This window comes from Hipposideros armiger, unplaced genomic scaffold, assembly GCF_001890085.2.
Source record: "Hipposideros armiger isolate ML-2016 unplaced genomic scaffold, ASM189008v1 scaffold_142, whole genome shotgun sequence".
In the NCBI taxonomy this organism is placed as follows: domain Eukaryota; kingdom Metazoa; phylum Chordata; class Mammalia; order Chiroptera; family Hipposideridae; genus Hipposideros; species Hipposideros armiger.
In genome coordinates, this window is record NW_017731492.1 from 3,279,075 (window position 1) to 3,304,696 (window position 25,622).

Genomic DNA, 25,622 nt, shown 5'->3' on the forward strand with positions numbered 1-25,622 from the left:
ATGTTTGAGGGAAAGGATGATATGCCATTCCCCAAGTTATTCATCTAACAGTGCGGCTTTTAAAATATCAGACCAGGTAAAACAGTTACTATTCTCTTTACTGTAATCTATGACTCAGTTTTATAGCCATTTTGAGACTAAATAAGAACTAAAAAAAGGAAATCTTCCAATGACTAAACAGATAGAACTTATGTAACCATAAAACCATACTTTCACATATATTACTAAAAGCAAATCAGCATCAGTTACATCACTGCAAATGAAATAATTAGAATCTTAAGAAGTGAAATTATGGAAATACATTTTATTTTTAATTTTCAAAAGTAAAAAAAGGTGTAACACTTTAAATAAATTGTTAAAATTTAATTGAGATCTAGCTAACCACATACAGCATTAATGGTTTTTTTCCCTTGAAAATACTCAGGCACACTTGCATTGCATCCTTTAAAAAATAGACTAAAGATACTTGCACTTAAATTGTGTGAATAAAAATTCTACCAGATCCATGATTTTCATGATACTTGAAATACTGAGTTACATTAGTATCTCTTAGAAGAAAAAAAACAACACAACTGAAAAAAACTGGTTCTCTAATCTTTAGGTCTGTTTCCACAAATAAAACCTATCACTTTTCATAATGAGAAAGCAGAAAATAATATATTAACAAAAAGAGCTAAGCTGAAATCATTTATCGCTTTTATCAAAGACAACAGATTAAATGTGGGAGATCAACATAACAACAACAGTTGCTGCATTTCTTTTTTTGTCATTTCATTCTGGCTCAAAGAAAATAAATAAAAATAACGTACAATCTATCAGTGTATATAAATTCCATACCACATTTTCCCTATTTTATAAGGAAAGAAAATAGGCTTAATGTTTAAGAGGAAGATGACTGAAACATTATTACTGAAAATACAACTGAGCCATCATCACTGCTCAAGAAGTACCCACAGGACCCTTTTAGAAAACAGGTTGCTACTGCCCCAAAATGTGAGATGAGGTGATCCTAACAAGAAGAAAAAAATTAAAACATTTTTTGTCCTTATTCACATTGCTCCCTCTTGCCCCAGAAATTCAGATTAAATCAATCTTCAAGATCACTACTTTATTTCACTATATCTGTTTGAGCAACTTAATGTAAATAAACAGCAATATTCATTTTTAAATAAAAATCCTAAGTTTCTGAAACTGCAAATGGGATTCTCATCATGTAAGAGAATACGCTAAACAGCAAATTCTTGTATCTAGACGATTACATGCCATAACCAATTCAAGTGCAACTTGAAGCTCTCAACTTATTTATTTTCAACTCAAGTAAAGGAAAATTAGGCCACTGCAGTCATTTCCTCATCTGAGTCACTTGATTCATCATTTAGTTCCAATTCCCCTAAATCTTTGTCCACAGTTATAACAGTTTTCTTCTTACACTTCTTGGGAACTGCATCATTAGCACACATTTTTCTCATTTTAATGTTTGGTAATTTCTTCAGATCAAAATCCCATTCCCTAGATAAAAGAGTATAGAGGGTTGGTGGGGTGTGAGGTGGGGCAGCAGGAGAAAGTCAATATTCAAAACTCTCAACGTAGCAGAACAAAGTTTATAAATTCACAGCAGATTCAAATGCACTAGCCACAACGTAAGTCGTTAGAGACTCCCGCACATCCCAAACTTCCAAAGCAATATGGGAAAACACTAGGCAGAGGCTACAAGGAGGCTCTGTTCCACTCTGACCCTCCCGACCCTGAACACTCCCCTCAGTCAGGCTCTGTGGTTTCGAGGACCTCACAGGTAGAAACTGTATCACACCTGGCAAATCTACAAATGCACAGTCAGAAACGCTTTTCTTTTCACACAGGATGAGAAGTCACAGGAAAGTGTCAGTAATCAAGCAACTTTTACGGTTATACTAGAAAACTTAGTGTTCAACCTCAGCATTGAATGTAGATTTATTTTAGGAACAATGTGAAGACTGTTTGAGAACTGAACTTCAACCAGCAGTACTAATATAATAATAGTCTGTGCTAATTTCTGCTCTCATTTCTGGCTTTCTTTGGGAGAGCCAGAACATGCATTGTTTCAGAAATAAAGAGCATACATATGTCTAATTAATGAATATTACAGGCAAAAAATAAATAAAAGCATAAAAAAAATCTTGAGCTCCATGTATCCAAATTATAAATACAAGTACATGAGCTAAACAATGAACTACTTAAATATGATTGGTGAATTTATTTAAAGCTAATATTTTATAAATATTAAATACTAAGTATTTTTCTACAAATTCAGAAGTATAAAAATACAAAATGAGCTTAAAGGTGTCAAACAACATGATTGGACTTAAATTTGTCTAATTTCAATTAACATAAAAAATTTCAGGTGCATCAGCACAGTTTAGTTAAGACCAAAATGCTTAATAAAATATCATTTTCTAAAGACAAGCCATGTTTCGAAACTGAAATCCTACTCAGTGTTTGCTCTGGTCAAAAAAGAGTCCTGTTAGGGAGCCCACTGGTCCGCCTGGCTCTGGATGACTTAGCCCTTTCCCTGTATCACTTCCCATTAACCAGCTTCTCCAAAGGAAGGTGCTGCGAACAGTCTGGGGATGTGACTCTGAGCCATCAAGTCTGCTCCTGTTATTTTCTCATTTTAAAAATTAAGAATTGGGGAGGAAGAGTGAGATGAAGTCCTTTTAAGTACTTTAGTAACGTATTTTAAAATATTTTGAAAAGCAAAACAAAAAAAGCACGTCACTATCATTTCAGTGTGTAACTGGTGTTTCAAATAAACACAATTTGGGAAAATTATACTTTGATGAAAGAGAAATGGGTAAAAAACAAAACAAAACAAAAAAACCCTGATTTTCTTTCAGCTCTAATGTCTAGACTGAAAAGGGAAGAAAGTTTATGTCTCATGTATTTTACATGCAACTTCAAGGAACAATAAAAGTGACAGACTCACCTAAAAGTTTTCAGATTACCTGCATTTACAATATCTGGAATCTCTGGGAAAGAAAATGATTTATATTCATTAGGCAATGTTTTCTAAATTATAACATTTTATAGTTTCCTCATTTATCATCTCAGACACAACAAATAATAATTGACAGCAAGACTATCCAAAGCAAAACAAAATTTAAAAGCACTGTTATAATGCTATATGACAGTAAGTTTTATAAGTATAAAGGTTTTAGTTTAAGGTGATTTAAAGAGAATGCTATTAAATAATAAATGCTGCATAGAATCTATAAAATAAAACAAACCTACAGGAGTCCCCCCTTATCTGTGGTTTCGCTTTCCAAGGTTTCAGTCATCGGAGGTTAAACACAGCCCAAAAATATTAAATAGAAAATCCAGATATAACTAATTCATAAGCTTTAAATTGCCACCAGTCTGAATAGCGTGATGAAGTCTCAGAATGTACCACTCCATCCTGCCCAGGACGTGAACCATCCCTTTCTTTGTTCAGCATCTCCACCTACCTGCCCCTTAGCCACTTCGTAGCTGTCTTGGGTATCAGATCACCTGTTGTGGTATCACGATGCTTTGATCAAGTCACCCTTATTTTATTTAATGGCCCCAAAATGCAAGTAGTGATTCTGGCAATTCAGGTATGCCAAAGGGAAGCCATACGGTGCTCCTTTTAACTGATAGGTGAGTATAGTAATCTAGCAAATTATGTTGCCAAATCATCTGAATTTTTAAGAGAAGCCAGAAATCTACATTTCTCATGTGAAATCACCACAGTTTTTAATAAAGAAAATTAATTAGCCAATCAAACATCACTTGTAGGCCATATGTAGCGTTTGGGTCCTCACCTATTTGAGGTCTTTGCAAGCCTTAAGCACCCTCTCCTATTAGGTGTTTTTCTTCAGACGGTAAACCAACAGCATACTTGTCTTTAGGAATGGTAACAAACGTTACAATGCTAAGAATGAATATTTGATTTCTATCCTTTCTCAAGAAAGAGTGCAAGTATAGCTTTGTACTACAAGAATTACAAAGATGAAAAGGACACAGTGCCTTCTAAAGAAACTTAGATGTGGTTGGACATGGGGAAGTAATAAATCTAAAACAAAGCAAATACATATGTGCCAGAGGGGAGAGGACAACTTTACTCTCACGTTACAAAGACATGATGTCACTGTCACAACTGACAGTTTTGGGGAATGTAAAAAACGAAAAAAAGAATTAAAAATGATTCCATATACTCACAAAACAAAGGAAATCAGAGGAAGAAAATCAAACTAAACTAAAGACAATAACAAACTTTGGAAATCAATCATAAGGCTGATACCGCTATGTATTTTATAAAGGAAAAGGGAAAAGCGCAGTGAAGAACGCACCAAGGCCATATCCCTCGTACTGCTGTCGCTCGCGCTCCATTGTCTGCCTGATGACCGTCTCCCGGGAACAGTGCCGCCTTCCCTGCCTGTCTTTGATACTGTTATGTAATTCAATCTGCTCCAGCTCACTGTTGAATCGATTTAAATACCTGAAAAATAAGAAAACGATGTGAGTTACAAAGTGCATATCTGGCTTATAGTATTTCATTTAAAACATAATCCCCAGCTTTCACCTGTCCTTTACATTTTTATAGTCCTCTGAGTTCCTCAAGTTCTCAGATCTCAGACCTTCCCTGGATAACTCAATCATTCCCAAAATGTTAGCAGCCAAATCATTGCCTGCCGTTCAAGTATCTGTTACACTCCAGATCCTCATATCCAACTGCCTCCTACACGTCTGCACTTGATGTCCTATGGAGGCTGAACACATCGAAACTGACCAGGTCCTCAACCATCCCAGCCACCCCCCCACCCAACCTGCCCCATCTCTCTGGCTCACTGTCTCAGGGAACAGTCCGACTATCCACCCAGTTGCCCAAATGAGGAATGTTAAGTGTCCTCCTCGACTCCTCTCTCGCCCTTTTATGCCTCATCTAAGTTTTCGCTCAAGATTGAGAGAATTTTTTGCATTTTTGAAATCCTTCATTTCTCTTCACCACACTGCTACTAACCAAGCACAGGCTGCCACCATCTCTTGCCCGGATTGCTTCACCAGCCTCTCAGCCTCTCCTGGCCAAAGCCATGCCCCTCAGGCCATCATCCTCATTCGCACTGCTGTGACCTTTCTGAAGTCTAAACATGATCATCCCAGGTGCTCTGTTTTAAGAGCCTCCCACGGCTCCCAATGTCGTTTGATCAAGTACAAACTCTTACAATGATATTGGATGGTTTTCAACAGCTGATTGTCACTTATTGTACCTGTCACAATTCCCTCCTTGAACTTGTTACTCCAGTCATTAAATGTCTGGTAGATCACTATAAGCGTCTTTCTCACAGTTGGGCCTTTTAGATATTGTTCTCTCTGCCTAGAGGCTCTTCAAACTATTATACCTTACCTCAATCTGCCAATACCTACCCTTCAGGTGACACTTTGGATGACATTTCTCCAGGAAGCCTTTCCAGGTCCTGAGAAGTTGGGTTAACTACCACTCTGAGGCCCAGAAAGATTACAGCCTACTAAAGTGTAGAGGCTAGGATATGATTCCAATGTCTTTTCAATAACAAAGCCCATCTGTCTGCTCTTCTTTAAATCCAGAACAGAAAGAGTTGCTGAAGAACCAGATTGAAGAATTGCTCTTTCTGACCTTTTGTTCATAATGAGCCCAGTGTTTACCTTTCAATTAATTCGCAAGCATTTTTCTTTGAATATGCTACTTTTTGGGGATCAATATGATTCTGAAACCACTGCAGTTTTTCACCTATAACAACAAGCACCAAGTTAAATACAAGTCATCATTTAAGGAAAGATGCATTCATTATAATTTTCAACATCGATGCATTTAAAACAGCATCAAAATTTATTTCAATGCTAAATATAGAGCCTTGAGTGGGCTCAAAGCTAATTAAACCAGTCTGTAAGAAATTAAATCGTCACATTTTAATTTGGGGAAGAGAAAGGGGTGGGAGGGATGCTTTTCTGTATAAATTTCTTAACCAATAAGGATGCAAAACTTAAAAAAAAGAAAGAATACTTTAACACAACAGTCTAAATATTTAAAAAGCAAAGGATTGAACTAAAATAATAAAATGAAAACTTAATTGGATTAACGATGAGAATGGTATTTACTGAATATTTAACAAGCAGTAGGCACTATGCCAAGAGCTTCCCAATTCAGTAAGGATTAATACTATTGTTATCCCCATTCACAGATGAGAAGGGTTAAGACACCTGTCTAGGGCCTCAAAGTTAATAAATACATCAAACATAAACATCTGCTCGATACAAAGACCTAACAGACCTCATCCTTAAGAGTAAATCGGACCGTAAGGGTCACTTTCAGTGAGATTTCTCAATATTAGAGATCAAGAAATGGCCCTACTCCAGATACTGAACCCATTTAGGAATACTACTCCATTATCTGATGAAGCACTAGATTAAGAGTTCAAATACGTTTAATTTTAATAAAAAGCCTAATAGTCACTATTTTGAAATATCAGGCTTATCAGTAAAAATTTACTAACAATAAATTTGACACCCCTCCAAAAAAAAAGACTGTGACACTGAGATACAGACTGAGGATGTATGTATCCACATCATTACATATGAACTACTGTTTCCAAAATACTTAGGCCGTACTTCTAATGGTTAGGGAGCTAAAATTAAACTTCAGCGATCGATCGATAGATAGATAGATAGATAGATAGATAGATAGATAGATAGATAGATAGATAGATAGATAGAGGCAGATAGGTAGGTAGGTAGGTGAATATAAACCAGACAATTTCTGAAACACTTCTGAGCTAGAAATATTAACACTGTTCTAAGAGTTTAACGATTGATTTTATTTTGTTTTGTTTTAGTCAAGTCTGGTAAAGAAAATTCACTTAGAAAAAAATAGTATTTCACTAGGAAAGTCAAAAGAAAAACAGGCACAGGGCAGAGCTTCACAATATTCTAGCCAGAATGTCAAATAAGTAAATCCACTCACCAATAAGGTTGAGACGCAAAGCCTTTTCATTCTTCAACCTTGGAAGAAAAGGTGCATAACATGTTAGAAAATTTCCAAATCAAGTTTTAAAAATCTGTCAAAACAAAAACTGCCTAAAGAAACTTACTTCAAAGATCATTCTTTCGTACATATGAAGTTAACTCTGTTAATACAGAAACATTGAACACCATGCTTCTCTTTTAAATCCTTGGAACAAAATGTTATTAGAACCGCTTATTTTAGCTCTGCAATGACTAAAGGACACCTATAGAACTAATCAGTTTTGAAAACACAAATGAGAGCTTGATTGAATTATAAATGTTCAGGCGGGTATTGTAATATGCAGAATATTTGTGCACAAAAGAGTAATGAATACCTTCTAGAAGATTGAGTGCTGCCACCAAAACCAAAATACATTACTGTCACCTTTTAAACTTCAACAAGAACAAAACAAAATGGTTACTTTTCATAAATTTGAAAGGAATTATAACAAAGAAAAAGATTCATTTTTTTTCTCAGAAAACTGTCTAGGGGATATTTGCCTTCTCTTGTTGATATTCTATATCCTAATTGACTCAGAAGAGGTCTTTGGATAGCTTTTGCTACATTTTATGACACTCACTAGGGATATAGCAATGAACAAAAAAATCCACTGTCCCTGCCCTAACAAAGCAGGCAGGATTTACTCTCAGTTTAAACAACTAGACAACTGGAGAATAAAACAAAGCCTCTTTTATAAAAAATTTTTAGCCACAGAATGAGAGAAAATATTCACAATACAAATAATGAACAAAAGACTCGCATGCAGAATATACAAACAGCTCTTTCTACTTAACGATAAACAAACAACCCAATACCACCAAGGACAAAAGACTTGAACAAATTTTTTCCATCAAGTCAAAGGCATACAAATGACCAATAAGCACATCAAAAGATACTTAACACCGGTAGCCATTAAGATTACTAAGTGTGTATATTAAAACCACACTGAGATACTACTATACACCTACCAGATTGGCTAAATATATATATATATATATATATATATATATATATATTTTTTTTTTTTTTAAACAAACTAATAATACAACATATTTGAGAGGATATGGAACAAATGTAACACTTATACACTGGTGAAAACATAAAATGGTACAATCATTTTGGAAAAGGCACTTTCTTACATACTTAAACATTACACTTTTCACATGATCTGCAATTCTTATAAACTTATTATAAACTCAATTTCTTATATTCTTAAACATACATCCATCATATGACCCAGCTCCAGAAACTGAAAAAATAAAAGCATATGTCCACACAAATATTGTCCATGCAGATTTATTCATAATAGCAGGGGTTGTCTAATTTCTCAAATGGCCAGATATAAGATGTTAGGCTTGAGGGCCATATAGTCAGTCTCCATCGCAACTACTCCCCTCTGCCAGTGTAGACTCAAAGCAGCCAAAGGCAATGTGATAGGAATGGGCATAGCTGCTTTCCAATAAAACTCTTTTTATAAAAACAGGGGCTGGGCCCTTGTTTGCAGACCTCTGTAATAAATAGCCTAAAACTCTGAACCACCCAAATGACCATCAACAGATGAATAGATTAACAAACTGCATATCAATACAATGGAACACTACTCAGTAATAGAAGAGAAAGACAACTAATATGTGAAATAACATGGGTAAATTTCACAAACATTATGATAAGTGAAAGAAGGTGGCAAAAAATATATACGGTATTTCATTTATATGAAACATTAGGAAGACAAATCTCACCTATCAAAATAAAGGGCCAATCAGTGGTTGCCTGAGGCTGAGTGTGGAGGGGAGGGCTGACTGCGAGGAGGCACAGGGACCTTTGTGGAGGATGAAGATGCACTGCGTACCGCTCATGGGCATGACATCAGTGTATCGTCAAAGCTCCACATTTGCACACTTCAAATATGTCTATTTTACTGTATGTTGTTTATACCTCAAAGCTGGCTTTAAAAAATAAAGAACACTTCATACCAAGGTTCAGAGTAGCTTTGAAAGAATTTATTCCTTTCAAATAAGGCTGGTGGGAAGAATCTAGTTAGAAGTCAAGTTGAATGAGCTCCCTGAGGGAAATAGAGTAGCATCAGTTGGGATAAAGAAAAACAGAAATAGATTAATTCTCAAAAGTATTTGTTTCCTAGATTCTTACCCATTATGCTTAGTTTCCCTTTGTTCATTTTTCATACTAACTCATTTTCATTTGGTATCTAGAGTTCCTCGCTACATACCCTGCAGGACAAGATGACAGTACATAGCAACAAAATGTTGCTATGCTGAGAAATCATAGAATAAAGCTAAAATCATGATACAGACTGTAAATTGTGCATTGCTTGAAATGTGCTAGTCTACAAACCATACTACTTTCTTTTAATATGAACAGAAGCAGTATTTCATATAGTTCTAAATTAGAGCATTCAAATACTAAAGATGAAGAACCTGTTTGAATTCTTACTCTGTTGCTAGTCACTCTTACAGTATCTTTTTAAGTAATCAGAGGACATCAAAAAGAGTCAATCTGATCAACCCAGAAGGTCTGTGTTTGCATTTTCTACTACTGGTCAAAGGCGTTGCACCCTAACAGATATCCTCCCTGAACTCCACACCCCTCAACCTCTCTTTCTTCCTAAAAAGAAACCCGAGGAAGTGGTACAAAGAGTCCTGGGTTGTGAGAAAAAGCTGGATACTCCCGGCTGCCTGGCTACTTCCCTTCCTTAGAAAATCAAGTATCTTTGGTCAGCAGATAGTAACAAAAGATGGTCCCCACTGACTCTCGCCTCTTGATATTTGTGTCCTTGATCTTATGGAGTGTGGCTGGACCTAGTGACTCGTTTCTTACAAATAAATAAAATAAAATAGTGTAATGACGGATGTCATTCCTAAATCAGGTTGCAAAGACTGTCCTCGGGCTGGCCGAGTGGCGCGTTGGTTAAGAGCTGGCTTGGGATGCTAGCTCTGAGCAGCAGGGCCCCAGTTCGGATCCCACATATGAGGGCCAGTGACACTGCGCCCTCTACAGCTAAGATGGTGAACAACAGCTTGACCTGGAGCTGGGCTGCCATGAGGCGCCGGCAATGGTGTAGGCTGCAGTGGGGCTGGCCGGCAGCAGGTGTGAGCCTCTGTGAGCGACCCAATGCTGTTCCCCTCCCCAAATTCCCCAATAAACTCTTAAAAAAAAAAAAAAAAGCTATCTGTGACCATGCTCCCATTTAAACTAAAAATGACCCATGGTCAGTGATGCTGCTATTAAAAAAACTGATACCATTTGATCTGAAAGGCAATATACTGAAAAGCTCCATTCTTACAGTTATTTTGTCTTTATTTAATCTGACTCAGAGCTCTCTCTGCAGAAACAGCCCTATTCCCAGGTTGTCTCTGGAAAATCATCAGCAGTAATTGTCTAAGACAGCAGCTTCCTAAGTGATATTACTAGCTGGAAGCTAACAAAAGGCTGACCAAAAAATGAAAAACAAAAGAAAAACAAAACTGGGAAATGGAAGGTCCATAGAGGGTTTTGAAAAGCTAGCTCCAACATATTCCTGGGAATCTAGAATGTCATGTGCATGCTCAGGAACTGCGTCATGCCAAGAAAAGACCTGACAAATCCTCGTCTCTCAGTTCTGGCTAACTGGGAGGCTCTAAGCAAACAAGAAATAAAGTCTCAGGAAACCACCTACTGGAGCACTGAAGGCAGGCCCAACAACTCACAGAGGCCCTCGGCAACAGCTGAGACCTATTAATGGAAGACATTTAAAGAAATCATGGTCTAAACATTAGCTGGCCACTCACTGAGCAGAAATTTCAATGGCCACACACAGTGAACAGACTTTGCAAAATTAGACCAGGAAAGACACACAGCAAATACCAACAACACAACTGCAAACCTGAAGACAGTATAAATGTATTATTTGTAACACTTGTCTTCTAATTTAAGACAGTTATATAAAAACATAATTAGGAAACTGTGTTTATGGGCTTCTGATGTATAAAGATATAATTTAAATGACAGTAACAGTACAAAGGCAGGGGTGGGAATGGAGCTACAGTGGAGCAAACATTTTGTATACTATTGAAATTAACTTGACATTAACCTGAATTAGATAGTTTTGAGTTAACATGTAATTTCCAGAACAACAACTAAGAAGATAACCCACAAAAATATACAGTGATCTCCACTTTACTAAATGAGCTCCACATTACTAAGTCAAATTACTAAATCCATCCTCATTCCTCACATTAATTGACAGCAAATCACATAGGTCAATGGCTACCTTCTCTTTGAAACGCTATCTTCTTTCCCTCCCTCTCAGTCTCACTTGCTGGATCCTCCTTTTTCCAACCTCGCCAAAGTGAAGGGCCTCTGGACTAACCCTGGGTTCCCTTCCATTGGGTTGTCAGAGAAGTCATGAGGTATTTTTCTATGTTTTTCGTTGCAAAAATGCGTCATGACTTTTCCGACAACCCAATATTTCCTCTCTTCATTTACTCATTAGCTGACCTTATCTGGCCTCATAGCTTATAGTCTCACATAGATGCTGATGGCTCCCAAATTTATGTCTACATCCCTATCCTCTGAACACCAGACTAAACATATCTAACTGCCCATTCTATATCGCCTGTTATATGTCTAATAGGCACTTTAACCTATATGCCATGTACATGTGTGTGTGTGTGTGTGTGTGTGTGTGTGTGTGTGTGTGTGTGTATATATATCTGCATAGCTCCCTCCCTCCCATCTTTCAGCTCTCTGCTCAAATGTAAATTCTTCAGAGAAGACTTCCACTATCCTATGTAAAACAGAACTTTTCTCCCTCGCTCTCCATCTCATAATCCTTTTTAGTTTTTCTTCACTGCACTCATCACAATCTACTTAAATTTATGTATCTGTTTCAGGTAAGGTCTATAAGAGCTGAATTCTTGCTGTTTTACTCTCAGTGCATAGAAAATACTTAAAGGGAGAAGAGGAATATTAATGAAGGAGAAATGTGTAAATAGGTTTTTCAGCAATGCACGATACAAATGATAAAGAGGCACTTACTTTTCCTTTTTTTCTTTTTTGTGGGTCTCTCTCGTAATTTGAGCTGCTTTTCTACTATACGGATGGATGACTTTTTTTTCCCGTCCCACAATTTTTCCCTTTAGTGCTTTAGGCTAAAATGAAAAAAAACATATGACACATGTAAGTCAGATATATAAGTGATTTCTGTCAAAAAAAAATCCCTTCAAAAATAAATTCGAAAAACAGTAATATAACAGAAATAGTTTGAGCCAGAAACACTAGGAATGGGGAGATGAGCCAGACTTGTTAAATAATTCAGTCTTTGTTTCCATGGTCATAACAGATATATTCAGAACTACTCTCCATGATGTAGGAAAATACAGATAGGAACAGAAAGGGTCAATAAATCCAGCTCTTCAACTGTTCCACCTTCAAAGTAGGTACAGAAAATGCAGACAGGGAGGGAACTCACAGTTGGAAATTTGTGTAACATTTAAGAAAGTTAAGGAGGGCAGAAAGAACACAGGGCGTTAATGGCAGCTTGACTGTAGAAGTTGTACATGCAACAGAGTGGGCAGCGAATCAAACAAAATCAAAGTTGGGCTCATAGGAAAACAGGAACAGAGGAAATAATAGAAGCCATCTCCAAATTAACACATCCAAAAGGAAACAAATTATCTTCCCATTCAAGCCTTATGCCAGTTAAGTAGGTCACAATTCATTCAGTGCTCTAAACTAGACATTTCAGTAATTCTTTACTCCTACATAATTCTATATCTATCACACCTATATTTATTTAGGAATTAGGTCTGGCTTCCTATAATAGAAACCCAAAATAATAATTTCTTAACCCAGATAAAATTTAGTTCTCTCATGTAAAAAAGTAGGAGCCGGAGGCTCTGCTGACACAGCCCTCAGAGATCCAGGTTTCTTCCATCTTGTTATCTACTACCCTCAGGCTATATAACCTTCTGTATATCCATATAGTCCAGGATGGCTTAATGCCAGGTCTAAACACCAGCCAGTGAGAAGCAGAAAAGAAAACCAAAAGGCACCCCGCTTTCTTTTAAAGCAAGATCTGGGAAGTGGCAGTCTTCTGCTTCCATCCCACTGACCAAAATTTCAACAGAAGGTTATATAAAGGAGAGTAGTAAATGTAATGTTTAGTCTCAGAAAAGAATAAATTACTATAAAGGAAAAAGAAAGTCCATTAGGGGGTAGCTAGCAGTCTCTAACTTACCTAATACTCAAAAAGGTTAAATGTTTCTAGAATCGTCTCTTCAAAATTGTCATTGCCTTAATTTGGCCTCATGATCTTTCATGAGTAGCATGGCCGTTTTCATGGAAGTCACAGAGCTTATTTTTCTATGACACTATACTAGCTCACAGTTAGGTCCTAAGTCCTTAACATGGAAAACAATCTACCCTCAACCTACTTCTCCATCCTTGTCTCTCCTTCTTCAACATAGTCATCATCCCATTCTTACAGAACTTCTCACCATTTCCAGACCACACCTTGCTGTTTCATCACTTCTTGAGACTGCACTTGTTACCTCTGCCTGCAAAATCCGTTTCCTTACTTGTCCTTTGAAGAGATGCAGGTCAAAGTCACATCCTTAGTAAAACTCTCCAGGCAGAATTAATTAAAAGGACCACCGATCCCTCATTCACACATGAATTCACTCCTTAAAAAAATATTTACTAAAACACTTGACAAGTATTTACTGCTCACTTCTTGGTAAACCTGACCAGAGAAGATAGCTACAAGTCTGAAACCCAAAATGGCACTGGAAGTTGGTTACAGGTAAAAGGGAATACAGAGTAAAGCATCATAAAACAGTATGTGCATTCTTTTGTGTGTCTCTCTGCACATGTGGAAGTGAGGGTGGGGGAAGGTGTAAGGATTTTTTATGTATGAAGTTTACCTAGCAAACATGAATCAAGTAAAAACTTTCAGAACTCATGGTAGACTGCCTCTAAAAGGTTAAAGAAAAAGGTAAAAGAGAAAAAGAGTTAGTCACCTATAAGGGAGCACCTGTAAGATGTCAGCTGATTTCTCCACAGAAACTTTTCAGGCTAGAAAGGACAGTACAAGATATTTAAAGTGATATTCAAAGTAAGGACCTACAACCAAGATTACTCTACCCTATCTTTCAGAATCAAAGGACAGGTAAGGAGCTCCCCAGACAAGAAACTAAAGGAGTTCATCACCATCAAACCAGTATTACAAGAAATGTTAGAGGGGCTTCTTTAAATAGAAGGAGAAAAAAAGATTTTAAAATATGAGTAATAAAATGGCAATAACTACATATCTACCTTCAATTACTTTAAATGTAAATGGGTTAAATGCTCCACCCAAAAGACATAGGGTGGCTGATGGATAAGAAAACAAGACCCTTATGTATGCTGCCAGTAAGAGACTTGCTTCGGATCAAAAGACACACACAGACTGAAAGTAAAGGGATGGAAAAAGGTATTTCATGAAAATGGAAACAAACAAAAAAAGTTAGAGTAGCAATACTTATATTAGACAAAACAGGCTTTAAAACAAAGGCTAAAAAAAAAAACAAAGGCTATAACGAGAGACAAAGAAGGACTCAGTAATCCCACTTTTGGGCATTTATTCGAAGAAATCCAAAACACTACTCAAAGGGACATGTGCATCCATATGTTCCTTGCAGCACTGTTTACAATAGTTAAGATATGGAGGCAGCCTGGGTGTCCATCAATGGATGAATGGATCAAGAAGATGTGGTACATATACAATGGGATATTACTCAGTCATAAAAAAAAGAATGAAATCTTGCTCAATGGAATATTACTCAGTCATTAAAAAAAGAATGAAATCTTGCTATCTGCAATATGGATGGACCTAGAGGGTACTGTGTTGAGTAAAATAAGTCAGACAGAGAAAGACAAATACCATATGATTTCACATATATGTGGAATCTAAAAATTAAAATAAACTAACAAACAAAACAGAAACAAACTCATAGATACAGAGTACATTTTGATGGTTGCCAGATGGCAAAGGGGTTGGGGGGAGTCAGTGAAAAAGGGGAAGGGATTAAGGAGTACAAATTGGTAGTTACAAAATAGCCACGGGGATGTAAAGTACAGCATAAGAAATATAGTCAACAATATTGTAATAACTATGTATGCTGTCAGACGGGTACTAGAGTCATTGGGTGATCACTTCGTAAGTTATATAAATGTCTAATCACTATGTTGTACACCTGAAACTAACATAATATTGGATGCCAACTGTAATTAAAAAAATAAAACTATTAAAAAAAATTTCCTTTAAAGATTTCAACTTTCTTTAGAACACAAAATAGTTTGATACCCTTGTGGTATGAAAATATCTTCATAGCTTTAGAAGATCTCAGTTAAAGAAACCGAGACTTAGTACAAAGAAGGTACAGAGAAACTGAACTTGTATTCTGACTCAACTGTAGTTTATAATTCCTTATAGTAACTTATTCATGAAAAAGTTGCCCAAGGCAGGATGTGTATATATAGTAAGGCACAGAAACAGGTACAATAAAACATTAAAATCCAAAATATTTTCATATTTTTCAATATACCACAAAAAAAATGCTTCAAGAGAAAACTGAAGTAAAACTCTATCAATAATAGTACAGAATGTAAACATGTAACAAAACTGGGGGACAGGGCTTATGGTGTATTTTCTGTGGAAGATTAACATTTTATGTTTTGAAATCGCCAAATTTAACCTTCAAAGATATAGCAGAAGTACAATTTATTTTCATGGGGATAACTAATAGACTGTTTTGAATAACTGCCTATTTTGAGAAGTTTCTGGCACCACAGAAATACTGGAGTCAGAAAACTTGTATTGAAACTCTTTCCTACAATCTTTAGTGACTACTTCAGAAAATTCATTCTAAACTATTCTTTGAATTCAGAATTGAGAGTAATAGAAGAAAACACATAATAGTTTCCTCAAAAAAAAACACACAAAAAAACCCGGGCAACAGAGAAAGGTATTTCAGGGAGCAATATGCTTCCAATATTTGTGTTAAAATACAAAATTAAAAGAAACAAGGACTAGATTAGTGGTTGTCAGGGGTGAATGATGGGGGAAATGGGTGAAAGTGGTCAAAGGGCAAACTTCAATTATAAGATGAATTAAGTCCTGGGGCTCTAATGTACAGCATGGTGACAATAGTTAACAATACTGTATTGTATACTTGAAAGTTGCTCAGAGACTAAATCTTAAACGTTCTCATGACAGGGGAAAAAATAAAACTATGTGAAGTAAGGGTCGTTAACTAAGCTTATTGTGCCAATAACTTCATAATATATATGTATAACAAATCTCGTTGTATATCTTCAACTTACACAATATTATATGTCAATTATATCTCAATAGAGCTGAAAAGAGAAACAAGATGTATTAAGCCGACTTATTGTTATAGCTCACATTACAGATGTGAACCCACCACCACACAATTCTTGTCATTACAGAATATGTAGGTAGTCAGTTATAGTAATCAAGGGAGGATATTGGTACACTTTTTAATGGTTTATAATCTAGCTGGGTAGATAAACACACTTAAACTCCATCACAGGCTTATATAAAAAAGAAGTGTACCTGTGAGTGCCTAGTACACACAGGCTTAGAAGCACTGAAACCTAAGGCAGAATGAAGTGTCAGGTGGGATAGATTGGTTTAAAAAGGTTCACGTTAGTTAAGTTTTGATATAAGGGAGAAGGTATGAACTTGTGAAACTGTAGGAAACATTCACAATAAGCAAAAGTAAAGAAACAAGAGTGGACAACTACAAGCTGTTACTATTTACTACTATTACTAAAGTCAATTGCAACTAACATTGACTAAATACCAGATACCAGGCTAACTGGTTTACAGTGAATGTTCACAATTATCTGAGGTAGGCACTATGGTTATCCCGATTTAATAGACAGGACAGGGGCCAGCCGAGTGGCTCAGTTGGTTAACAGCTCGCTCAAGAGTGTGAGCTCTGAGCAACAGCGGTTCGAGCCCCCTCCCCGCCCCCCAAGCTGGGCTCAGCTAAAAAATAAAATAAAAACAAAAATTAGACAGGACAACTCAGACTTAAAGGGGTTAAGTAATTTCACCAAGATCATAATTTAGCAAAGGCAGGTGCCAGACTCAGTCCACTGGCTTGCCATAGCCAACAGTCTCAGCTCTACTGAAATAAGTTTAGAGTGACTGATATAAAAGTCTAGACAGAAAACCTCCAGTGCCAAGCTGAGTTTAAATTCAAGCGAAGAGCAGCAGGGTCACCGGAGATATACCTGAAAAATGACAGGGCAGGAAATGTGCCAACTAGAACAGATTTACATGCACACCTCTCTTTTAACTCTTACAAGGCAATAGACTCCAACTACATAGCCTGACAAAAGGGAAGTTCAAGAACAACTACAGACAAATACCAATCAACCCCTGAATCACTCACACACGGTGACATTATTAATGTTTTAATGTTCCACTCTAAAAGGGAAAGGCTACGAAAGAAAATTATAAAGGGTTGGCTATAGCACAAGTGTAGTGATAAAAGAATGAATTTACACAAACATATGTAATCTAAAGCAAGAAAACTGTAGTCAACATGAAAGACAACAATGACAGTCATACCAAAGAAGAAAAAAAAAAAGGGAGGGGAGAAAATGACCAGCGAATCATAACTTTCACCAGGTTACAAACTTTGTTGTCGTTTTTATTAAAAACTTGTTCAACACGAATATTTATAAAACATGTTCTTATTCAAAAATTATTCTCAAGAATATACTAAGTGAAAAAAGCAAGAAGAAACACCAAATACAAACATAAGTGGCAACTATAAAGAAAAGTAAGGGAATTACAAATACAGAATTTAGATAGTTTCACCTCTGAGGGGCTCCTGAAGGTTACAGGTTCAAGGAACACAGAGGCTCTCAAAAGCTATGCTGTTTTACTTCCTAAAGTGTAGAATCGATGAGCAAGAGTTCCTTTTACAGCTAATCTTTATACTTAAGGGTGTTGTATAAACACTCTTTCACGTCTACTCAATTTTTTAATAAAAACAACAAACCATTTTCAGTGCCGTGGCGGGCGGGAAGGCAGGATTTGGGGCGGGAGTGGGTCACTACTGAGCGGTGAATGGGCGCCAAGGACGGGGCGACTGGGCCCACGCAGGCTGCACCCGCAGCAGGGGGCACAGGCGAATGGGAGCAGCGCCTTCACGCGTTTTGCCAGCCCCCAGCTCCCCCATACACCGACTGAGTAGCGAAAAATGTAAAAGTGCGAATCTTCCCCCGAGGGGGCAGTGGCCGAGAAGAAGTTAGGCGCGAGACGAGGAGGGGCGCCCTGTGTGCACCTCAAAACTCAGAAGCAGAACTCTAAGGTCCGCACGCTGGGCCCAGAGCCCCTGGGCGCCGCCAGTGTAAGCACGCCGCATTCTCCTCCCTCCCAGCTTCCCAAGACCTCCCCTTCCCGCCACTCTGCTCCACGGGAGCCTTCCGGAGAGCCGAGCGGGTTCAAGGGAGCGGGAGGGGGCCCACCATGGTGACGTCCCCGCGGCCCCGGGGGGGATTCTGCACTCCAGACCCGGGCAACCTCACCGACAGCAGCTTCAACGGCTCACAGTGGGGCTCCAACCCAAACACACGTGGGGCCGAAGAAGCTGGGGCGGACCCGGCCGGAAAGGGAGGGGCAAGTACGTTTCTCTAAAACGTCCCGGGGAACCGAGACCTGGTCTTTTACGCCCGTGCGGGACGTCTAAGCCCTTTCCCAGCTGGCAGCCTCCCTGCGCGCTCGCGAGGCGTGGTGGGAGGGAGCTTGGGGCGGGAGAGTGGGTTTAGCCCCACGCCGAGTGCGAGGTGGGAGATCTGAACCGGACTCGCCGACGCCTGACGCTCCAGGCCCGTGGCGTCCCAGGCCCGGACGCGGGTCGGGGCGTGTGTCCCAGGGCACGACTCCAGAGCTGAACTAGGCTGACGTCTTGGGGGCCCGTGTCTCAGAGGCTGGCCCCCTTCTGGGAGGACTGCTCAGAAAAGACCAAATGACCGCCCCCCCCTTCACCCCCAGTCATCCTCTTCAATCCAACGCCCCCGCCATCCAATAAGTACTGTAGTTGGTAGATATTTTCTTGTGCCTTAACAAATATACAGAGATGTGTGTTTGTATATAATGGTGAAGTATTTATTAACATTAAATATTGATACAGTAAGAACACATTTGATTTCTAGGGTAAGCATTAAAAGAATAGAAACAGGGTACATAACTTTGACTAAGGTACAAACCAGTAGAGAAAATAATTTAAAAAAACACTCAAGATTATTAAATGCAAGGAAATAAAGGGGAGGATAAAAAAAAAACATAGTACTAGGAAAATAGAAAAGAAAACTATGCTGGTAGATTTAAATACATATAGCAATTATGGACTAAGTGCTCTAATTAAAAAAATTAACATCATATTGGATTTAAAACATACTACTATGTCCTGTTTATAAGAGACATAGTATTTATAAGGAAACAAAACTCAAAGATGGAAGTGTGCGAAGCAAATACTAATGAAAACAATGTTAGTATAGATATATTAATGTTAAACAAAATAGACTAAGTCAAAAGGTATTATGGTAGCTAGAAAAGATCATTTCATAATGATAAAAAGTTTCTACATTTGAAATATACATGTGTTTAGTAATATCTGTTTAGCTCCAAACAGATAATGAAAAAACTGATAAAATTTCAAGAGGTAGAAAAACCAACCACCTTGGTGGGAAATTACCGGGGTTTTTTTTAGTAATTAATAGAAAAAAACCCTGATAAAATATTTAAATTATTTACTAGACTTCACCATAACACAATCTGAACTAACATCTATTTAGAATGCCGCTTCCAGTGCTTGCAAAAATACATTTTTCCCCCAAGAAACCTATTGTATCACACAAGAATCTTACCCTTACTTGCTCTATCCTCAGCCTATTAAATTAACCAAATTCAAGACATGGAAGAAAAAAAATGAACTCAGCATTTATGTCTTTTTTTATAAAATATTTTAACAATACTCAACAGTTCAGATGAAATAAAACTGAAACTTCAGTGTTCCCAACCTCTAAATATAACTCACCCTCATAGAGCAAATATGTATCTTTTCACAAATCAGTGGAGACCTCCTGAGTAATCATTATGTGTGTCGTTTACTGCAATCCAGTAGATACCGCTCTTAACAATTTCTGCAATTTATAATATTCCCTCTATAGCTATCTGTATTAGTGATCCTGCTAGGTTTTATTTTTATTTGAAGAACACACTACAATAAATATGTTTCCATATTATTAGAAAAAATTAGCAAAAAAAAAAGTAAAAAAAATTTATTTATTTTCAACAGATTTAAATCAAGAATCAAACTGGCAACCTGAAGATGTTTTGTTTTATGGGGTTTTTTTTTTCAACTAAGTGTTCACAGATTTTTCAATTTTGAATGCCTTTAGGTGGGCTTGTATTCTTGTTTGTCATATGCCCCCTCCCAACCTTCTTATTATAATATCTGGCATTCATATATTCATGGTACCTCCCTAGCCCAGTAGATACTTGAGTTCCACAATCCCTACTTTATGTAGATAAACCAAAATTAATAAATAAATAATTTCTTTCTATTTGCAGAAAACTTCTGTCTTCCAAAATGAACTCTAAAATGAGTAGCGGGCTGTTCTCCAAGACAACTAAATGTTTGGTATGTTGACTTAAAAATATTTGGCTGGTCTTTTGTCAATGATAGCCTCTTCTAAATGAGGAGAATAGAATGTTGTATCATATATTTGATTTATTTGACAAGTTGTGTTCACAGCCACATTGGGTAATTTTGCATTATTAAATTATGCATACTTTATACTTATATGGTTATTTTCAATTGTATATGTTTAAATAAACTCTAAAAAACTAAAATGCTTAAAGGAAATATTATTAAAAACTTTTACATAACTTTCCAGGCTTCCCTTTAAAAAAATCTCAGAACTTTATAATATTTTACAAATAACTCACAAAATATTATTGTCTTCATAGTATAAAAAATCCACACAGTCTCATAGAATGAGTGAGAAATTGATACTATCTAGGGTATTAAATTTCCAAGATCACATTCTTTTATTAACACAATTGACATTTACTAATGTTAAATGTTTTCTATTTAATACTTTGGAAAACAGTTGTGCAATGCTTTAATGGAATTAAATGAGTGGAAAATTTTGGGAACTTGAAAAGAAATGTTAAGTAGTTTATATTTCTCCCATTTTTTTTTATGTGAACACTGCCTCATAGATCATTTGAAAATTATCATGTTTACCAGTTATTTGGATTTATTAGAGGTCTCCTTAGCCAAAATAATAGTGAGCTACCTGTGTTTATATTAACTGCTTTCCTGACAGCCCCTAGTAGTTTGCTATTATGATGCTGTGAATTTTTCTTTTCTCTAATTCCCATGTTTACTCCCAGCCCAACTCTAGTTTGTTTTTATTTTCTCTTTCTTTTTCTAAAAGGGTAAGCAAACATTTATTTGCAAGGGGTCTGGGGAGTAATGAATACAAAATGACCTCTTAAGGACTTTTCCTACTCCCAAATTCCTTCATCAAGTCTTAAAATCTTGTTAGTGTCATATCATTATGGTTTATTCAAATATGTATCCTTAAGAATGAAAATGATAGAGTTAGTTTAAATGGGAAATATTTAAAGTATTTTTCTGAGCTATAATGTAAGAGACGCATAAAGAGTAGGAAAGAAAAAAAAAAGAAAGAGTAAGAAAGCCCCCCCTGAGTTAGTTGTTTACACCCTGATTGAACATTGAAATTGTCTAGGGAGCTTTTAAAATCACTGATGCCTAGATCCTTCACCCAGAAATTCTGATTTAATTGTTTGGAGTGCTGTCTGGATGTGAGATTTTTAAAAACTCCCCAGGTGACTCTAAAATACAACCCATGTTGAGAACCACTGGTCTATCTGCAGATGATTATCTGTTCTTAATTTTGACTTAAAATCAATGCATACATTTTAAAAATATAGCTTCCCAGACTACTTACAGAGATTCAAATTCAATTTGGGGTGCCACCCAGCATTTTTTGTTTGGGTGTTTGTGGGTTTTTTTTTTCCAGTGTCATGATTTTCATATGAAGTCAATATTAAGAATTATTGCTCAAGAATCAAGATGTTTAACATAGCAGCATGGGAGATAATATACTGGCATTGTGTTTTTGTGTGTGTGTTTTTTCAATTTTTTTATGATAAGCTATAAATCTTGACCACCAGAAGAGCTCAGTGGCACAAATTTAGTTTTATAACTAAAGTAAGTTAATTTTGTTTAAAAAATTATTATTTATAGTAACAATAATAGTATTTTAAGGTAAGCTGGGGAAATTGCCAGTAAATGGTTTCAGACTTGTTCTTCTTGTAATTTTTGGTTAAATTTGTCATTGTATTTCTATCTATAAGGCAGAGTCAGAATTTTCCATTGTTCTAAGAAAATCTGTGATGACATAGTGTTGTCATATTAGTTAGATTGAAAGTGCCTAAAAAAAGTGACTTTGGATCATTTCTACTAATGCTCTGCTGTAAAGAGTGATGTCTCAGATACAGTGTTAATGCATATAAACAAAGCACAACATCACAAATAGCTTTCTGTAACATATGGCTATAAGAATGTCCCCTTTTGAACTTATAACACGAGGAAAGGTATAAAGAAATTTGATTTTTAATAATGTTGACCATGTAAGTAACAAAATAAATATTGAAAACCCATTCAATTGGGCTGGAAGGAGGAGGTCACGTGCAGGAGAAAGAGGCACCATTACGCGGAGGAAAGGGGAGTTCGGAGGCACGTGGCAGGTCCCGAGATTGTCTGTTGGTCTCAGCCTCGCGACAGAGCTGGCGTGTCATACACGCTCGCTCTCGCCAGTTGCTGAGCCCGTTTCCTCCAGGAGGCGGGACCAGGAGGCGGGGCCACGCGACTGGCCGGCTGGCGTGCAGCCAACGTTTGCTCGGCAGGACCCACCGTTTGTTCTGCAGGAACCATGGCCGACCCCGGCAAGCCCGATGATGACACTGTGCAGGTGCTGCGGGACATGGCCAACCGCCTGCGGATCCATTCCATCAGGGCCACGTGTGCCTCCAGCTCCGGCCACCCCACGTCGTGCTGCAGCGCAGCTGAGATCATGTCCGTGCTCTTCTTCCACACGATGAGGTACAAGCCGACAGACCCAGAGCACCCCGACAACGACAGGTTCGTCCTCTCGAAGGGCCACGCAGCGCCCATCCTGTACGCCGCCTGGGCGGAGGTGGGCGACATCAGCGAGGCCGACTTGCTGAACTTGAGGAGAATAAATTGCGACTTGGAGGGACATCCCACCCCAAGACTGTCGTTTGTGGATGTGGCCACCGGATCTCTCGGGCAAGGGCTGGGGGCCGCGTGCGGAATGGCTTACACGGGCAGGTACTTCGACAAGGCCAGCTACCGCGTGTTCTGCCTCCTGGGGGACGGCGAGTCCTCGGAGGGCTCCGTCTGGGAGGCGCTGGCCTTCGCGTCCCACTACAACCTGGACAACCTCGTGGCGGTGTTCGACGTGAACCGCCTGGGCCAGAGTGGCGTCGCGCCCCTCGAGCACTGCATGGACATCTACCAGACTCGCTGCGAAGCCTTTGGGTGGAACGCCTGCTTAGTGGACGGCCATGACGTGCCAGCGCTGTGCCAAGCGTTTCGGCAAGCCGCGCAAACGAAGAACAAACCCACGGCTATCATTGCGAAGACCTTCAAGGGCCGGGGTATTCCCAACGTGGAGGATGCGGAAAATTGGCACGGAAAGCCCATGCCAAAAGAAAGGGCGGACGCCATCATCCAATTAATTGAGAGCCAGATACAGACCGACAAGATTCTCATGCCGAAACCCCCTGTGGAAGACTCACCTCAAATCAGCATCAGGAATATACAAATGACCCGCCTGCCTGATTATAAAGTGGGTGACAAGGTAACTACTCGGAAAGCCTGTGGTGTGGCTTTGGGTAAACTGAGCCATGAACATAAAAGAGTTATCGTCCTGGATGGGGACACAAAGAACTCCACCTTTTCTGAGATATTCAAGAGAGAACATCCTGAGCGCTTTATTGAGTGTTTTGTCGCCGAGCAAAACATGGTAAGTGTGGCCCTGGGCTGTGCCGCACGTGGTCGAACCATTGCTTTTGTTAGCACCTTTGCTGCCTTTTTGACCCGAGCATTTGATCAGATCCGAATGGGAGCCATCTCTCAAACCAGCATCAATCTTATTGGTTCCCACTGCGGGGTATCCATCGGTGAAGATGGACCCTCCCAGATGGCCCTGGAGGATCTAGCCATGTTCCGAAGCATCCCCAATTGCACTGTTTTCTATCCAAGCGATGCCGTCTCAACAGAGCGTGCCATTTATCTGGCTGCGAATACCAAAGGGATGTGCTTCATTCGGACCAGCCGACCGGAAACTGCAGTTATTTATACCCCCCAAGAAAATTTTGAGATCGGACAAGCCAAGGTCATCCGCCACAGTGTCAATGACAAAGTCACAGTTATTGGAGCTGGAGTGACTCTGCATGAAGCCTTAGCAGCTGCTGACCTTCTTTCTCAACAAGGTATTTCTATTCGTGTCATTGACCCATTCACCATTAAACCCCTGGATGCTGCCACCATCATCTCCAACGCAAAAGCTACAAGTGGCCGGGTTATAACGGTGGAGGATCACTACCAAGAAGGTGGCATTGGAGAAGCTGTCTGTGCAGCTGTCTCCAGGGAGCCTGACATCCTTGTTCATCAGCTGGCAGTGTCAGGAGTCCCTCGAAGTGGGAAACCTAGCGAATTGCTGGATATGTTTGGAATCAGTGCCAGACACATCACAGAGTCCGTGAAATGGCTGATTTCTTAAGAAGTCAGTCTGTTGGCTTTTGTCTCAAAATCCTGTTATCTTTATATTGCATTCATGCTCATAGTTACAAAACCATCATTTATATCTATATCGTTGTTTTTTTTCAAAAGATATTTAACACCTTTATTTTTAATTTAGAAATTCAAGTTAATTACCCTTCTGTTAAACCATAGCTATATAAACAAATGTCACTTTCATTTTTAAATCATTAAAGTAGGTTTAAACAATTTAAGTAACCAAATAGCAAACAAACAGGCCCAACATTTTCTGATAAGACTACAAATAACTGACTGGTTTGGGAATAAGAGGTTCCAGTTTCTTAAACGTGTATAGCATCCTTGCACGTAAAGAAAATGTGAATTTAATTGTAGACTTTAATAGCCCAAGTTTTTAAGCAAGTTCGAGCTTTCATGTAATACAATCCTACGGGCAGCTTCCCAGACAATGTTTGACTACAGTTGCTTTGGGATTTCCTCTGAAGTTTGATTCCATCTCTGCTCTACAGTTTAGAGGCTATGGAGCAGCAGTGAAGGTTTTAAGATACACCATACTGTTTGTAGTGACTGTTCCATAAAGAGATAAAAGCATAACTAGTTCTAGTCTGCACACTACACTGTTTGGCGAGGTTTCAGAAATGTTTCATTTTTTTCAGTGACCAAACCAG

General features: G+C 38.2%; 2 protein-coding genes across 3 annotated transcripts; one reads left to right on the top strand and one right to left on the bottom strand.

Moving 5' to 3' along the window:
• Nucleotides 1–1,281: 1,281 nt before the first annotated feature.
• On the bottom strand, nucleotides 1,282–18,723 carry TMA16 (translation machinery associated 16 homolog). Its single transcript, XM_019650588.1, has 7 exons — nucleotides 18,581–18,723; nucleotides 12,071–12,183; nucleotides 6,995–7,032; nucleotides 5,680–5,764; nucleotides 4,347–4,495; nucleotides 2,963–3,005; nucleotides 1,282–1,509 (listed from the first exon to the last, which is right to left on the bottom strand). Exons 1-7 carry the CDS (start codon nucleotides 18,581–18,583, stop codon nucleotides 1,329–1,331), a joined length of 612 nt encoding a protein of 203 aa, XP_019506133.1. The 5' UTR covers nucleotides 18,584–18,723; the 3' UTR covers nucleotides 1,282–1,328.
• Nucleotides 18,724–23,070: 4,347 nt separating this feature from the next.
• On the top strand, nucleotides 23,071–25,025 carry TKTL2 (transketolase like 2). Of its 2 annotated transcripts, XM_019650579.1 has the most exons (2): nucleotides 23,071–23,307; nucleotides 23,422–25,025. In XM_019650579.1, exons 1-2 carry the CDS (start codon nucleotides 23,084–23,086, stop codon nucleotides 24,956–24,958), a joined length of 1,761 nt encoding a protein of 586 aa, XP_019506124.1. In that variant the 5' UTR covers nucleotides 23,071–23,083; the 3' UTR covers nucleotides 24,959–25,025. The 2 variants fall into 2 exon arrangements, with proteins under 2 accessions (XP_019506124.1, XP_019506123.1); XM_019650578.1 differs by having other exon boundaries at nucleotides 23,071–25,025.
• The last annotated feature ends 597 nt before the right edge of the window (nucleotides 25,026–25,622 follow it).